Source organism: Poecile atricapillus, chromosome 1, assembly GCF_030490865.1.
Source record: "Poecile atricapillus isolate bPoeAtr1 chromosome 1, bPoeAtr1.hap1, whole genome shotgun sequence".
Lineage (NCBI taxonomy): Eukaryota > Metazoa > Chordata > Aves > Passeriformes > Paridae > Poecile > Poecile atricapillus.
The window spans coordinates 179,356,992-179,374,870 of NC_081249.1; the positions used below are offsets into that span (position 1 = coordinate 179,356,992).

The 17,879-nt window shown below is 43.0% G+C and overlaps 1 protein-coding gene across 2 annotated transcripts; it reads left to right on the forward strand.

The window, feature by feature from the left end:
* The first annotated feature begins 2,781 nt into the window (after positions 1 to 2,781).
* On the forward strand, positions 2,782 to 17,676 carry SAV1 (salvador family WW domain containing protein 1). 2 transcript variants are annotated; one of them, XM_058834792.1, is made up of 6 exons: positions 2,782 to 3,087; positions 4,706 to 5,152; positions 12,172 to 12,442; positions 13,260 to 13,403; positions 16,484 to 16,654; positions 17,166 to 17,676. In XM_058834792.1, the coding sequence occupies exons 1-6, from the start codon at positions 2,994 to 2,996 to the stop codon at positions 17,254 to 17,256; spliced, it is 1,218 nt and encodes a 405-aa protein (XP_058690775.1). In that variant the 5' UTR covers positions 2,782 to 2,993; the 3' UTR covers positions 17,257 to 17,676. The 2 variants fall into 2 exon arrangements, with proteins under 2 accessions (XP_058690775.1, XP_058690783.1); XM_058834800.1 differs by having other exon boundaries at positions 2,783 to 3,087; positions 16,484 to 17,676.
* The last annotated feature ends 203 nt before the right edge of the window (positions 17,677 to 17,879 follow it).

The window sequence follows — 17,879 nt, forward strand, 5'->3', positions numbered from 1 at the left end:
TAGCAAAGTTCCAAAATAATTCCAGGAAACAAAAGAAGTGAGGTTCAGAACTGTATTTGGAAAAAAATATTATCTAGTATATTTTAAGACTACTTCATACCTTGACCTTGGTTTACTTGTGTCTGTGCCCAGTCTAAAAGGAAGGAATGAATGTTTCACTTAAATTATTGTGCAATTACTTTCATGTTGCTCAATTTAAAGGCTGGAGACTACTTAACTAATTCTTTTAATCTCCTGGTAGTTACCAGGCTTTCATAAATCAAACATGGACATTGCTAGAGCACAGCACCAGGAAGGGAGAAGCAGAAATAGGGAAAAGGGACTTTTGGCTTTTCCCTTTCTTCCCCTACCCTACCTTGCTCTAGTTCTCTTTCACTGAACTTCAAAAAAAAAATCCAATTACAGGAGAGAGGAGGGAGGAGGAGGAAAACATCCTGTTGGTAAATATTTTTGAGGCAAAACTCCAGATTAATTCTCAGAAGTGCCTTTTGCCTTCCTGTACTGTACTGGCTGGGTTGCAACAGGACAATTCAGGACAATCCTTTCCCAAAGGGAGGGATCCCAGAGAAAGGCAGAGCTGCTTCCAGACGGGTGTCACATTGCTCTTGAATTCATTGTGTCAGCTCAGAAGAGAAGCAGCTGCTTTACAAAGTCCAGGCTACTGAAAAGAAGCATAGAAACACATAATTTATTAAGCATTTAGGGGTGTTTTGTGCATGAATGTGTCTCCTATGCAGAATAGGCGAAAACCAAAGTATTTAATGTTATTGTTGCAGTCAAAAATCACTGAACTTTTAGGCCTTGTTCCTACAACAGGTCCTGCCACGTCAGATATGAACTACTTCAATACCAGAAGGGTGTTTTAAATGTTTTCAACTCTTAACTTTATGAATCACTGTGAAAATAAAGGCACATAGACATTTCAGGTTGGGGGTTTTGGAAGGGGACAGACCCCAAGCTAAATATAGGTGTACAAAATTCACGCAAAATAATTTAGAATTATTTAAAAGTCTATATTGTGGCACGTTCCCCAAGTAGTAGTTTAAATACAAGGAAAATTGAGTTGTTTGAATTCTGATTGGGGAAAGAAAAAGGATTGTAACATATTTGATTTTAATCAGGTTATGTGTTAGGTACAGCAGGGGGGGAACAGTCTGGATTGATCAAGAGTAAAATCTTTCTGTTTAATTCCAGCAAATTCCATCTCTGTCACTCAGGTTTTCCATCATTTACCTGTTCAGTCCCCTGTTTGGTGTCATTTCATGACAAATGACTTCTGTATAAAGGAAAACAAATGTATTTTTTTTTTTTTCTATTGAGTTTGTTTTGTTCTGGTGTAATATATTGTCCTTAGAACATCATGTAAAACGGAGAGATGAAGCATCTGACACATTATTTATAATGAGCATAAAAAATACATTAATGTATGATGTAGACTTGTGTCTTTTGTTTTTTATCCAACATGAAAATCATTGAATAATTCAGGTTGGAGGGACCTAAAGCAAATCTAGTCTCACCCCCTGCCCTGGCAGGGACATCTTCCACTGTCCCAGGTTGTTCCAAGCCCTGTCCAACCTGGCCTTGGGCACTTCCAGAGATCCAGGGGTCACCTCTCTTCCCATTGATTTTGTAACTACTTCAAGTAGTATCTGCAAATTTATCAAAGGCAGATAATAATAAGAGGAATAAAATAAGGATAATGAAAAATGACATAAGGATAATAAAGTAATGAAATGAGGATAATAAAAAGGATGGAATAAGGGTAATAAAAAGACACAATAATAAAAAGGATGGTTTGACAACTCTGATAAAGTAATTTCTTCCATTATAAAAGTATGAAATTGAGGTGTGAAAAACTGAGAGGTGGTGAACACGCCTTGGCTTATTTTCCACTGAAGTTGCATCCCTACTCCTCGCCTTTGTATGACAAGAATTGAATGTTTGTTGCAAGCCTTTCACAGAGTCATGGAATGGGAAAGGCTGGAGGGGTCTCTGGTCCATCCTCCCTGGTCAAGCACTGCTGTGTCCAACTCTGGGCCCCTCATGGAAAGGACACCGAGGGGCTGGAGCGTGTCCAGGGAAGGGAACAGAGCTGGGAAAGGTGGGGACAATTCCTGAGGGAGCTGGGAAGGGGCTGGAGAATTGCTGAGGGAGCTGGAGAAGGGGCTGGAGAATTGCTGAGGGAGCTGGGAAGGGGCTGGAGAATTGCTGAGGGAGCTGGGAAGGGGCTGGAGAATTGCTGAGGGAGCTGGGAAGGGGCTGAGCCTGGAGCAAAGGAGGCTCAGGGGGCCCTTGTGGCTCTGCACAAGTCCCTGGCAGGAGGGGACAGCCGGGGCAGGCTCTGTTCCCAGGGAACAGGAAGAAACGGCCTCAAACTGTTCTAGGGGAGGTTTAAATGGAATATTAGGGAAAATTCCTTCCACAGACAGGGTTGTCAGGGAGGTTTGCAGTGCCCATCCCTGGAGGTGCCCAGGGAAGGCCTGAACGTGGCACTCGGAGCTCTGGGCTGGGGACAGGATGGGGATCGGGCACAGCTCGGACTCGCTGATCTCGGAGGTCTTTTCTAACCTCAGCGATTTTATGACTGTCACTGTGTGATTCTGTCACTCCGTCATTCCGGGATTTCTGTAATCCCCGGATTTTTGTCATTTCGGGATTTCTGTTATTCCCGCCTTTCGCTTCCCGCGGGCTCCCGCCGCTCCGTGAGGGGCCGCGCCCTCCCCGCCGCGCGGGGGCGCTGTGGCCGCGCCCCCTCCCCTGCGCTGCCCCGCGGCCGGCCCGGAGGGCGGCGGCCGCCGCCTTCCCACAACGCCCCGCGCGCCCGCCGCGTCCCCTCAGCGACCCCCGGCCCGATCCCGATCCCGATCCCGATCCCAACCCCGCTCCTGGTCCCGGCCCGGCCCCCGGGGGCGGCCGGACCCCCCCCCTCCCCGCCCTGCGGAGCGGGGAGCGGCGCCGGGCATGCGGGCGGTGGCAGCGGGCCGGGAGGTGGGATGCTGTCGCGGAAGAAGACGAGGACGGAGCTCTCCAAGCCGGGCGAGGTGCAGGGGAAGTACGTGAAGAAGGAGACGAGCCCGCTGCTGCGGAGTGAGTGTCAGGGGGGCCGGGGGACGCCGGCGCGGGGCTCCGGGGGGCCGATCCCGAGGCCTTTGTGTGCGGGCAATGCGGGTCCTGCGGGCCCTGGAGCGGCGCGGCCTTGGCGGGGTGTGAGGGGGAGTTATCCCTGTGGGCGTACGTGGGGCTTGTTTTTCCCTTTAAATGTGTGTTATATCCTGTTATGAGCCTTGGGAGATGACGGAGGGAAGTTAAAACTGAAAGAAAGCCCGAGTTTCAAAGCGCGCTCTGCACGCGTTGCCCCACCGGGTGCTCAACGTGACCGAACTTGGTGGGTTTTGTGTTTTTTATCATTTTCTGGGTCTCCGGTTCCTCTGTTTCAGCAGGCCGGGGTTCAGGCAGTCTCCAGACATTGTTTTTAAATGAACCCAAGCCATCGCAAGGTGAGGTTGGACGGGGTTTGGGATGGTGGAAGGTGTCCCTGTGGCACGGCTTGGAGCTGGCGGAGCTTCGGGGCCCCTTCCAGCCCAAACCGGGCTGCGATTCCCTGAATCTCTGACCCAGCTCTGCCCTGAACGGAGTGGTTTTTTTCCCCATCTGCGCACTGTGGGATGAGATAACTGTCCCGCCAGGCAGTTGCATAAAATCCCTGCGGAAGCAAATAACTCCAGGTCCTGTCCATGACTCAACCTGGTGAGGTCACCTGGGATGATCCTCCCGAGGCTCTGATGCCACAGCCCTGTGCTCCTCGGGCTGGACACAACACCACAAACACACCCAGAAAGTGTGCTTAGGTTTGGTTTTGTTGGTCTTTGAAAGACAACCCCAAACTGAAATGGGTTTGTTTGCACAATAAGTAAATAAATACATTTGTTGCTGGCACCTTCTGGGCTGCGCCAGATTTTAACCATGAGTTGTAAGAGTTTATTAATAAAAAGTAATTAATGATAGGAATAACCTCATTCTAAATGAAAGTTATCATGCAGACATTGATTTAAATGGAGAGAAACTACTTATTTTTATCATGTTGAAAGTAAAAGTAGGGAGAGGAGGAATGTTTCACTTACTGGAGGGAGGCAGAGAAACTTTAAAGGAGAAAGGGAAATATCTCCATGATAATTTGAGAACTTAACGTGTACGGAATGACAGAATTCACTTTTTCTGGCTGAAGCTTGTGACTTTGGGATTAGTGGGGGCAGTGTGAATTCTGTTTCTGTCTTGGAATCCTGTGAGCATTACCATCTTGTCATTCCCAGTTTGTAAGTACATTTCCAAAGAAGAAGTAGCCAGGATATGTGGATTTTCTTGACCCTTCTCATAGATAGATACAAACCCAGACTGATGCAGCCACAGCACAGTGTGGGTGGTTTGGGTTTCTTTTTTGTGTATGTGTGTGTTTTTTTGAAGGGTTTGGGGTTGGTTTGTTTATTGCAGCTGCAGTTTTACTGGCAGAACTGTTCTGTCCTGGCACCAGAGCGCTGCTGGTGTGGGGTGTGCTGGTTTCTGCTGCACCATCACACCTGCCCAGGCATTAGGGGTGCCTTAAGTGTGTTCTGCACATGAATTTATTCAGTTTTAGCGTGTAAATCACCGCGGCTGCTCCCATACTGCACAGGCAGAGTTCTCACTTCTCCTCCGTGCTCTCTGTCAGATCTGATGCCTTCCTTTATCCGCCACGGTCCGACCATTCCAAGACGAACTGATATCTGCCCTCCCGACTCGGCATCCTCTGCCTACAGCCCCGGCGGCGATGGAATCGTTTCCAGGAACCAGAGCTTCCTCCGAACTCCGGTGCAGAGGCCGCCTCACGAGATAATGAGGCGAGAAAGCAACAGACTGTCCGCACCTTCCTACCTGGCCAGGAGTTTGGCTGAGGTGCCCAGGGAATACGGCTCCTCCTCCCAGTCCTTCCTGGCAGAAGCCGCTCCCGGGCTGGAGAACGGCGATGCCGGAGCCCGGGGCTATTTCTACGATCATTTCTACGATGCCCAGAGGAGACGGCAGCTGAACGACCGCCTGCACGAGGACTACAGGTATTATGATCACAACAGTGATCTTTTCCAGAGGATGTCCCAGAATCATGGGAGGCACACTTCAGGTAAGGATTCGTTGTTGCTTTTGTTAAAAATGGGATTTTGGTGAGAGTTTGGGTGCAAATATGTGTCTGGATGATTGGGATTGTGTTTGAGGTGTGTAGCACAGAGCTGCTTTTTCATGGCATTTCTGGGATGTGGGTAATTAGAACTGAGAGTTTGTTCACACATATCCAGAAAGGAAAAATAGACTTAAACCAGGATTATTTTCTTAAATAAGTGGAGTAAGCAAGTTTTGTGTTTTTCAGTGCCAGGCATATGTATGTCTTCTCTACACATCAGCTGCTGGCTAGAAAGGAATTTTATTCATTGGAGGACGTCTATTTTCATGATACAGAGAATAACCAACAGCTCTAAATTAAAACATTGCAGCATTATTATTGTTATTATCATTCAATATTAATTATCATCTTATTATCTAATTTTGTTGTTTGAATTTGACCTCAATAATTAAAATAATTCCTTAGAAATAGTCAAAGGGAAGAATGACTGCTCTGTGTAATTAGCAAATTGGCATCTAATTAGTGTTGAAATTGACTTCCTAATCCTTGACTCCTTTCTTTTAGGCTTTTAGAATTGTTTGTAAATATGCTCATTCCCACCTCAGTTTCACTGGAACTTGCCTTTGTTTCCTAAAACAAAACAGCAAAAGAAAGAAGAATCCATTAAATATTACTTTTCTGAAATACTTGAGTCTGTACTTGATACTACAAAAACTATGCCCAAGGAGGAGTTTGAAACAAACATTTCAAACCTGTAAATAATGTTCATGATTTCAGTGTGAAATACATTTTCACTTGTAATCTGTAAACAAAATAGTCATTAGTGTCTAATAAAATAAATTTCCTGTCTAGAAAAAGAATTCTCCCAGGAAGAACATCAGCTTTTAACGCTGCTGACCTCGTGGGTGGGGTTAGAACCTGTCAGTGCTTTGTGTTTTCTTCACCACAGAAACACTTCCATGAAAAATGGAAATGCCAGCCAGGAAATGCTGAAATACTGGGGTTTAAGGCCTGCTACTTCAATCCTCCTTTATTTTTCTAAGTGTTCATATATTTGATCTACCTGTGTTTTGTGTGCAAACCCTGCATCTCTGCCACTTGTTGCTCATTAAACATTTGCCTGCTCCAGGTAACAAGCCCTGGGAGTGTGTGCTGGGATATTTTAGGGAGGAGAGGCAGGAGGGGAGGATTTCCCAAACCAATCCATCAGTTTCACCTCTAGAATTAAAAAAGAGCTGTGTCTGCTGAGGAGATTCCCAGAAATGGAACTCTAGCTTGGAAGTGGAGTTTCATATATCAAATTTTTAAAAGGAGCTCCACAGCCGTATGTTGCTCAATTGTAGCAACATCATCTTCCTAAATAGATTTTTTCCTGCTATTTGTTGACCTGTGCCCCCCCTTAGCCCTGGAAATCATAAAGGAGCTGCTCCTGTTTGCTTGGCTTGGTCATTCACACTTTAACATTGCATATTTTGAACAAATTCTGCACAGGTTTTGTGATGGGTGAGTATTTAATCTCATGCACTTGTAGGGAGAGACAAAGGTGAGCCTTTCAATTGCCAGTGTTTTCCCTTTCCTTCATCTTTTTTCATCTCCATATGAACTCTTTAAGTCCTCTTTTCCTTTTTCTTACACCATTATGTGGCCCAAAATAAGAAAATTTTGTATTTTGTTACTTCTTTCATCCCACCATTAAGCTTCTTTTTATTTGAACCATCCATTGCCTTCACACCTTTAGTGTTTTCCTTGAGTTACCCAAATCTCTCTGTAATTCCTTGTTTCTTTTTCTTGCATTTCCAGAGCCTGTTGCTTTCACTGTCTTTGTCTAAATTACTTTACTTTACTCATCTCCATCGTTGTTTCTCTTCAGTGAGGTGGCAAAATTGCCCAATGCCTCTAGTTCCAAATGAAAACTCAGGTTTTTAGCTGGAGTTTGTAAATGCTGCCTTCTCCCCTTTCTCTCCTCTCCCACCCTCCCTGCACAGGTGCCCTTGGTCAGGTCTGGTGTGGACCTTGGTCAGGTTTTGGGTGGATTCCCAAGGAAATGTTGCCTGGTGAACACGAGCTGTTCCTGCTTTGGTGGCATTTCGTGGTGCTCACACTGAAATGATTTTTGGGAGCAGTCTGGAAGTGAAGAGGTGCCTGTGAATTTCAGCTTTCATTCAAAACCGAGATTTCTCCTCTTTGTAATTTGGAGAGAAGTTGCAAACATGTTCTTATCAAGGCTTCAAAGTGCTCAGCCAAGTCTTTAGGGCAGTCCTGTGGTTTTCCAGCAGTTGATGTTTTAGCATTGCCGTGTCCTTCCATAGGCATTTCTCCTTCAAATCACATTTTCTCTCTCATTGTGATTCACTTCTACCATCTCCTCCTTTCCATATTTTCATTCAGTTTGTTTCTAATTAGCAATTCAGTGCTGCTAATTTTCCTGCCCAGTATTTTCAGTTGAGATACCTCCTAATTTTATACGTTTAGCTACCTCTGTGGCATTTCTTAATTTTTTAATTTTTATTTTTTTAATTTTATTATTAGTGTCCTTTTCAAACTTTTAATTCTAAGAGACTTTACCTGTCTTTCCTCGCCATCTCTTTCCTCTCTTCTAGGTTAAAGTTTTGGGGAGGTCTGTGGTTGAAGTTATACCTACAGTGTAGATTGGAACTAACTTGTAACCAAGACCTCAGAGTTATTTGTACCTGTGTGAGCGGTAAGCTGAACCATTCTTCTGTGTCTATGAAAATTGCTGAGCTTGAAATCAACACTGTAAAGGCACTTGCTGGTGGTGGATTTTGATGAGTTCACTGGGATGTCACAGGAGAAAAACAATTTAACAGAGAATCCAGCGTGCTTTTGCTTCATCTGTTAAGTTGTACCCCTGAAAAACTGCAAATCTGTTTAGTGTAAGAGCAAAATAAATACAAATTGTGACATGAAACCCATTTAGAGCTGAAATAGCCATGTTTTTATTTTCCTGTGCGTACACTTCTCTCATTTTTAAACAAATGGCAGTTCTTGCCCTTTTCTTTTTTGTGCTGATTTTGGAGGAATTTTGCAGCGTAATTCTTGACTCTTTCAGAGTTCTTGCTGTCATTTCCTATTTGTGAATTTGTGCTTGCTTGGAACGCCCCATTCCCACCAACAAAAGAGGTGCTTGTGCTCAGGAAGTTCCTTCAGATGCTTTGGAGTGGGTTAGGAAGGCCTGGGACCTGCAGACCTGGCTAAACAGGAGAGTTATTGGAACTTTTTGTTATTTTATTATTACTCACTCTTTTAAAATGAAACAGTTTTGTTGGTTTTCTCTTCCTGCTCTTCACCCAGCTCTGAGGAGGGGAAGGGAGAGGATTTTGGCATCCTGAAAAAAGCCTCTCAGGACAATTGGGCTAATTAAAGACAAATATTGTTTTGTAAGATTTGTTCTTCAACACTTGGAAATTTGGGTGAAATCACTTGTGGGGAGTTTGTGGGCTCTGAAATTTCTCTGCATTTTCTCCCCAGGTGAGAATTTTCTCCTCTGGTTCTGCTCTTTCCCCTTTATGCTGGGGATGGGATTTCTCTGCTCCCTTCCTACCTGCCCTTTGCTCCAAAGGGCTTGGACTTCTTTCCAGGCAGGGTTCCCTCCAAAAAAAAAACCTTTTTACTGGACTGGGAAAGCACTGACATCATTTCCAGTTCCTCTGTTCCTTCCTAAACACAACTTCCTTGAGTGAAGAACACACTACAGATTGTTCACACTTGTACAGACTTTATTATGATTTTTAAGAGAAGGAACTTCTTGCATTGATAAAGTGCACTGGAATGTGCTGCTCAAAGTTAAAATGGATAATCCAAGACCTTAAATTGAAGATACTGTATTTTAGAAATGGAAGGAAAAATTAAAGCTTTTAATTTCAATATTGATATTCCTTAAAAGCAAGAGCTGAACCAAAAAATATAATATAATATAATATAATATTATATTATATTATATTATATTATATTATATTATATTATATTATATTATATTATATTATATTAATTATATTATATTAATTATATTATATTAATTATATTATATTAATTATATAATATATTATATTATATTATATTATATTATATTATATTATATTATATTATATTATATTATATTATATTATATTATATTATATTATATTCTTTCCAGTATATTATATTATTAGAGCTATTCTATTCTATTCTATTCTATTCTATTCTATTCTATTCTATTCTATTCTATTATCATTATAAAACAGAATTACCAGATGAGGCTTGACAAGGACCTTTTGAAAAGGTTCTACAAGTGCATAAATTTAAATTAATTGTTGCCCATCCATGAGATTTGATAGTGCCACTCCAGAGAGGGCTCATCCCTAAGCAAAGGAAAGGAGACATTGGGAAAAAGTGGATAATTTAAACAACTCTTTCATGGGAAAGCAGGAAAAATGAGAATTTTTGTCTTGTTACAGCTTGTGAGCAAGGAAACCCTGAGAGTTACAGTGAACAAGTTCAGTTTATCTCCATCTCAGGAAAATCCTAGTTTTTTTTTAATAAAAACTGTTCAGCTTTTCTATTTGGGATACATAAATCTGGTGCCAACCCCTAATCCAGGGAATATCCCTGGTGCTTGCAGGAAAATCCTGTGAGGAGTTTTGGGCTGCTGTGAAAACATTTTAGGGCTCAGACTTTACCTGGAATTGAAATGCAGATGTCATTCCTGGCAATTTGCCATGGAAAAGGCAGTCCATGAATTTAGGCTGTCTTGGAATTCTCTTCTTTGGGTTATACTTTGGAAAAAATCACGTAGGAATTTACTCTTCCAAGTGTTGTTTAGTCTTATTGTTGAAATTACAGGTGTGTGTATATATAAATATATATATATAAAAGTTTCTTTTCTCTTACTGTTCAAAACTATAGGAGGAGCTTTTCCTCTATGTGTGTGTCCATCCTCCCACAAAGGAACATCTGAGGTTCATCAGGAAAACCAACAGACAATTTCTTTTGATCTCTTAAAAAATAATTTTATAGGAAAAAAAAGTCTAAATTCTACTATTTGTTGATTTTCATGCCACAGTTGTTGATGGCTTTAAGGCCCTGTGAATATAAACATCTTAAAACTTCCAGCACAGAGAATATTCCAATATAATCTGTGATATAAGGGGAAAAATGATAGTTAGAACCATCAATTTATAAGTCTGGCCTTTGTTTTCATGTCTGTGGAATATTGTTCAAAACTGGTAATTTCTACATCTGTACAAGTTTATTTTAATGGTTTGGCTCTGCTTCTTCATATATGAAATCAAAATGGCAAAAGGAATGGATAAAATATTTGTGATCTGGTGTTCTATTTGTTCTTTGCATCTTAAAAATTAAAAATAAGCTGGCATTGAGAGAATCCTTGTGTCAGGAGAATTTAGTGCAGAGGGTGGCACCTCTTCCAAATATTGGGAAACATTAACTTTTAGTAAAAATAAATATCTATGGATTTGAGGCCAGGATTTAAAGAGGAAGAACTATAAGAAAAATACAGGGATGTGCAGGTTTTAACAGCAAACAGAAAAACAAGGATTTCCCCCCCTCCCCAATCAATTTTGTGTGCTCAGATCTCCTGGCAGTGGGGATTGAACAGTCACTATCAACACATCCATGAAATCACATCCCAGAGGTTCAGTTAATTGGGGAAAATCCTGGCTTTGTTTATCCCAAGCACAGCATTTTTAAGCTGAAATGTTTGTATTTTGTCAGTGGCATGAGGGGCTGAACCAGGAAGCCTCCAGGATTTTGCTTTTCTCTGGAATTAAGGTCTAGGTTGTTCAATCCCAATTAAAGATGGACAGAGCTTCCCTTTATAATGCTGACAAATTGGTAAGTACTGACACAAGAGGAAATCCTTTAAGGCCAAACAGTTCAGAACGTGACAAAAGGCTGGAAAAAAGATTCATGGATGAGCACGAAGTCCTCCTACTCATGAGGATCTTTGTGAGGGGGAGGTTTTAATTTATTTTTTATTTATCCAATTGTTTTGGAGCCTTCCTCTGACTTTATTTTCGATTATTATTGGATTTTGTTTGGATATAGCTCACCCAGGTTTCAGGCTGTCATTTTAGATGAGAGAGACTCTGCCTTTCCCTTCTCTCAAAAAATAACCACACAGAAATGTTATTCCTGAAAAAGAGGAGGAGGGGGGGGTATTCCTGTCAGAAAATGTGGAGGGGGCTGATTTCTGACTTCTGAAAAAGTGGGAAAAGTGGCTTCCAAATCCCTTCTGAGGGCTGTGGGAAATAGTGACACACAAACTCTGCTGATAATGGGATTGAATTTGGCTGTGGGATGAAAAGATAATTGGAATTTTCATTAAAACTAGATAGTGTTTAACTGTAGAACTGTGAAGGGACTGGAAGGAACTCCTTAAAATGAATTTTAAAAGAGAGTTGGATTTAGCCCAGCACATCCAGGAGGTAAAGAATTCCCAGGGATGGAAAGAAACCTGCAGAATTCCTGATGATGTCTCTGGGTTTTTGGGGTTGGGTGTCTTGGGGATGTTTTTTAATGAGTTTTCTGTACTTGCTCACCTGGCTTTTATTTCACCCAGCTTCCCAAATATCCCTGGGTCATCTCTCACCATCCAGCTCCTAGTTTATAAAATCTCTGTGTGTTACAATAAATCACACATTTCAAAGTGCTGGTGAGCAGTCTCTTCAGTTTAGTGATGGATAAATCCCAAATGTGCTCTGTCTCCAGGGAAAAGGTGGGAATTTAATCAGCTGCTGATTCCTGGCAGCTCTCAGACCCCAACCCTGCTTGTCCCTCCTCTCTCGTTCTACCTCATCCTGTTGCTGCTCTTGACTGGTTCACCTGAAAAGCTTTATTGGATTTTTCTGGATAGTTTTAATTTCTGACTTTAACTTGAAAGAGAGCTGTGGGTTTGGTTTGTTTTTTTTTTGGTTGATAAATGAAGCAGCCGTAAGAATTTATTAACAGAAATTATAATTTCTGTAGATCTTTACCTAAACCCCGATGATCTCCCTTTGTTTTAGGCATCGGGAGAGTTGCTGCTACATCTTTAGGAAACTTAACAAATCATAGTTCTGAAGATTTACCTCTTCCTCCTGGCTGGTCAGTGGACTGGACTATCCGAGGAAGGAAATATTACATCGATCACAACACCAACACCACCCACTGGAGCCACCCCCTGGAGCGGGAGGGGCTCCCGCCGGGCTGGGAGCGCGTGGAGTCCGCGGAATTCGGGGTTTACTACGTGGATCACATCAACAAAAGGGCTCAGTACAAACACCCCTGTGCTCCCAGGTGAGCCTCACCCCTTCCCTGATCCCCTCCTGGGTTTGTGTCACAGGCAAAAAAAATCTTATTTGCAGCTTTGCTGCTTCTCGAGGGTTTTAGAATTTCAGGTTAAACAACTCGGCAGCTGTCAGTAAAACAGCAGAGCTGCTGAGAACAGAATTGAGCTGGAAACTGAAAGGAAACTTGATCTGATGAGCCTGGGGATGCTCTGAACATCTGAAACGTGAATTAAGTCTTGTCTGGAATGAAAATGGATATTTCAGCTACTCATAATTTCAAAGTAAAATGAAATTAATACACACCAAATCCAATGTTAATTGTTAATACACACCAAATCTAACAGCTAATTGTCAGTATGCACCAAATCTGTTGTTAACATACACCAAATCAACAGCTAATTGTTAATACACACCAAATCCAACTGCTAATTGTTGATATACACCAAATTAACTGTTAATTGTTAATTTCTGCTACTCAGTCTGTTCTGCTGATACCCAGGAAGAGCAAGTTCTTCAAATCATGGCACAAAAGATAAATCTATGGGGATGGGATGTCTTTCTGTGGAGTAATTCTGATCCATCTGTTCTAACACTTTAAATGGTGGATTGTATGAATCAATACTTTTAAAGTGTTTTTAAACCATCTCCAGTGCCTTGCTGTGCTCTGGTGGGTGGGGCTGAGGTTTAATTCCACCAAAACAGCAGCAGCACGCCACGTGAGGCTGCAGCAGCAGCCTTGGCACTGCTGAATGTTCAGAAATGAGTGATTGCAGTGTGTGCAGGAGGTGACACTTGGAGGTGACACTTGTCCCTGTCCCTGGCAGCGTTCCCCGTTACGATCAGCCGCCCCCCGTGTCCTACCAGCCGCAGCCCCCGGAGAGGAGCCAAGCCCTGCTGGTCCCTGCCAACCCCTACCACAGCGCCGAGATCCCAGACTGGCTGCAGGTCTACGCCAGGGCTCCTGTCAAGTGAGATTCTGCCTTTTCTTTTTCTGCATTTCACACTGAACATGAACAAAAAAAAATGGAATTTCTGCAGTAGAGCTTGTGCTGTGTTTGGTTTTTAGATGTATCAGGGCTGAGTGAGTTGGATCCAATGTTTAGCACGTTAATTTGCTTTCTTTCAGGCATGACTTGAAATGATCACTTCTTGCAGCTCACACAACTGGCAGGAAGCTCTGTCAGAGTGAAGGATGTGTTTTGCTTTCAGAATATTTACAAGAGTGGTACCACGTGCTCAGAAAATATGTGAAACATTTTTAGGGTGGAACTTCCTCATGTTTCTTTTATTTCTTTTTAAACAGCACAGCTTTTCCTTCACCTCTAAGAGTTTTTAATCATAGAATCATGAAATTGTTTGGGTTGGAAGGAACTTAAAAATCATCCAGTTCCACCCCTGCCATGGCAGGGACACCTTCCACTGTCCCAGGCTGCTCCAAGCCCCATCCAACCTGGCCTGGGACACTTCCAGGGATCCAGGGGCAGCCACAGCTTCTCTGGGAAAATTCTGCCAGGGTCTCCCCACCCTTCCAGAGAACAATTTCTTCCTAATACCCAACCTAAATTTACCTTTTTCCAGCTTAAAGCCATTCCCTTTGTCTTTCCCTCCATCCCTTGTCCAAAGTCCCTTTCCAGCTCCTCTGGAGCACCTTTAGGCCAAATACTGACATCTATATTTCTATTTCTATATTTCTGTTCAGGAAATTGAATTAAAACTTAAGGGGTAATAAAAAGTAATTTTGTCAAAATAAACTGTGAGAGGAAAAGGGAGTCTCCTCCAAAAACAGGTCTGAGTCAGGATAAAGAAATGAGATTTTCTAATGGATGCAGCTCTGCAGAACAGTAATACAGAATAGAAAGCAATAAAAACCCCAAATATAGTTTAATAATTATTAAATCATGTGCTGTTCATAAGGAGAATATGGAGAAACTCAGTTTTACAGCAGCGAGCTCAGTCTCTAACTGCAAATTCAGGCTGTGGTGTTCAGTGACTTCCACTAAAAAAAAAAAAATCTCTTTTTTTATTAGCTGCTCCTAGTAACTACAATTTGAATGAGTTTTATTACTTCTTGTGACTGCTGGGTTTGCCAACAGCCCATAAAGATTTAAATTGCCCTAAAATCCCCCAGTGCACAGAGGCTCCACACTTAGTTCCTGTAGCCTGTAGGATTTGTTTCCTTAGAAATACTTCCAGGTTTTGGCTGCAGATCCATTCCTTTATTTAGGTCTTTGGCACATCCAGACAATGTAAATTTTAAATAGTTCAGCCTGTGTTATGTGCATTATTTTGGATGTTTTCTTGAAACTTGAGAAACAAGCATAAGACAAATTAAACAATTCATCAGGGATTTCTTTCTATCAAGTAAGCTGGAAGTTTTAAATTTTTAATTATCAGCACAGCTTTGCACTGAAATAATTTGTTTTATTTTGTCATGATTTGTTACTTACCCCTGGCACTGTAAACTGATTTAGCTGTAAAGCCCAGTTGTTTTTGTTGAGAGAAGTAGATAATTATGGAAAAAAATAAGGAATATTAGATTTCATTTTAACAAATTTCTCTAGAGGATAAGAATTAGGGTTAGAAAAAGCCTGATAGAGAGTCCAGTAGGTGTTAACCAAAATAATCTCTATTGATAGGAAAAAACTTCCGTCCTGTGAGGGTGGGGAGGCTCCTGATGAGTGGGAAAGGAGAAAGAGGGAAAGGTGTCCATGGGAACTCAGCAATCCAGAGGTGCTCCCAAAGGTGGCTGTGCCTGGAAACTTCAAACCCTCTTTGTCAACACACAGCTCAAACTCCAAACAGCTGCAATTTGTAATTTCTCTTTTTGGGGGGAATAAAATGATTTGAGCAGTGCAGCCCTGTCAGGATTAGGGATAATTTTAATACAGAAGATGTTCTTTAGGGAGTTTATAGAAGCTGTGAGAAATTTTAATTAAATTCTTAAAGTTCCTCAGAGCATCTTTGGAAAGTCACCTGCACATCCTGGTGCTTCTCTGATGCCTCTGGAGTGTGACCTTTCATTGGGGAATGCAGTTTATTTCCAGAAATTCACTGATATTTCAGCCTCAGGTGAATCCAGCTTCTCCTGTGCCTCAGCTGCATCCAATAACTCCGTTATTCCTGGAGTTTCTGCTATTCCCAAGCTAAGGAAATCAGATTGTGTGAGGGAAAAGCAGGAAAGGAGGGTACAGCAGTGAGGGTGGAACCACATCAGGGTTTGCATTAAATATCTGTTGCTGCTAATTAACCAAGGGGGGTTAATTGGAGAGGTTAAGCAGCCAAGAGCACTCGTTACAGCTGGTTTGGGAACAGAGGGAAGGCCAGAGTGTCCCAACCTGTGGGAGGGACCTGAGCTGCTCAAATCATTCATTTTTCTGTGTTACTGTGATTTTAACAGATGTTCTACTGTAAATATTCCAGGTGTGGAATTGCTGTTCAGTGCTTCCAAAATGCATTTCCATAGAATTTCAGTGTGGTTTGGTGTGGAAGGGATTTTAAAACCATCCCATCCCAGCCCTGCCATGGCAGGGACACCTTCCACTGTCCCAGGCTGCTCCAAGCCCTGTCCAGCCTGGCCTTGGGCACTGCCAGGGATCCAGGGGCAGCCACAGCTGCTCTGGGCACCCTTCAGCCCTCACAGGGAACAATTCCTGCCCAATCTCCCATCCATCCCTGCCCTCTGGCACTGGGAGCCATTCCCTGTGTCCTGTCCCTCCATCCCTTGTCCCCAGTCCCTCTCCAGCTCTCCTGGAGCCCCTTCAGGCCCTGCCAGGGGCTCTGAGCTCTCCCTGGATCCTTCCCTTCTCCAGGTGAACATTCCCAGCTGTGTTTCCTGTGCTGGTTTATTCTGGTCACTTAGGGCATCTCCTGTATTCCTGGAATTCTTTGGTGCTTTAGGAGGGATCATTCCATTTCCCTATGAAAAATAAGTTTCTCCAGCTCATTCCCAAACACAGCTCCTTGCTTTGGGGGGATCAATCCCATCCACCGGGCTCATTCCAATTGATCCAAACCAGCCTGGAGAAGAAACCCCGGTGTCTCCCTGCAGGTACGACCACATCCTGAAGTGGGAGCTGTTCCAGCTGGCCGACCTGGACACGTACCAGGGGATGCTGAAGCTGCTGTTCATGAAGGAGCTGGAGAGGATCGTGAAGCTGTACGAGGCCTACAGGCAGGCGCTGCTGACGGAGCTGGAGCAGCGGCAGCAGCGGCAGCAGTGGTACGCGCAGCAGCACGGCACCAACTACTGACCCTCCTCCTCCTCCTCCTCCTCCTCCCCCTCCTCCTCCTCCTCCTCCTCCTCCTCCTCCTCACACCCACACACAAACTCTGAAAGGAAAAGTGCTTTTGTTGAAAAGGCAGCTTATTTTTGTTGACGTTGCACCTTTGTTATTATCCTCTTGAATATTTTTCTACATGTATTATGTGTTGTTTATAAACAAAAAAAAAGTGGAGATTGTTTGTTAATCTTTTTTTTTTTTTCTGTGCCGGGAGTAGTTTGTTATCCTGAGAAACCAGCAGCTCCATCAGTCCCCTGATCCTGGATCTCTTTCCTGCCAGTCAGCTGCAGTATTAAAAGCTGGCTGTGTATGTTTTTTTAAGGGCAATAGATGCAACTGTCACGTCCTGGCTTCCAAATGTTGTCCAAATCCAGATGCCTCCTGCAGGGTGTTTCTTTCCCTGGGGACTTGGGATCCCTCTCCTGAGAGAGCTCTGCTCTTGGTTTACAGCTTTAATGTACAGAACACCCCCGGGCCTGTCGAGTCACACCAGGAGCTGATTTCACCCTTTGGATCCGAGTTGCCTTATTTTTTACTTTAGCTCGTTTGTACTCCAGATTTACTCCTCGTTTTCACACAGATTACTCCGAGGGGGAACGTTTGTACCTTCCTAAAGACCAAGATCTCTAAGCAGAGTTGTTTTGATCCTGCATTTCCCAAAAGCTGACCCGCTCCAGTGGAAAGGCAGCAGCACTGTCTGACCCACTGTGCCACCCCACGGGGAAAATCAGGGATGTAACAGCAATTACTGGGGTTTTTTTTAATGAGCTTTTTGTCTTAAAGCTCCTCACTTGGGGAAAATTTTTAATTGTCCAGTTACCCTCTCCAGTAATTTCATTTGGTTCATTAATTGTCCTGATGTGTTATTTATGGGTTCTTTTCAGTGCAATAAACACTGCAAACAAAAAAGTACATTTCTTGTAAATCCTATTAATTCAATAAAAATCATTTTGTTGGACGAGCAGAGGGTTTGTGTGACTGATTTGTGGCCTTTTAGAACATCAAATAAACCGTTTTTACCAGCAGTAAAATCCCCACGGGCTTGAGGAGATGGAAGCTCTCGATGGCACCGAGCTCTGGTTCTGTCAGTGAGTGAAAGACCCTCAAAACACCAACCCTGAAATCCCAAATCAAACCCATCAAAAACCCCAGAGGAGAAGCTCT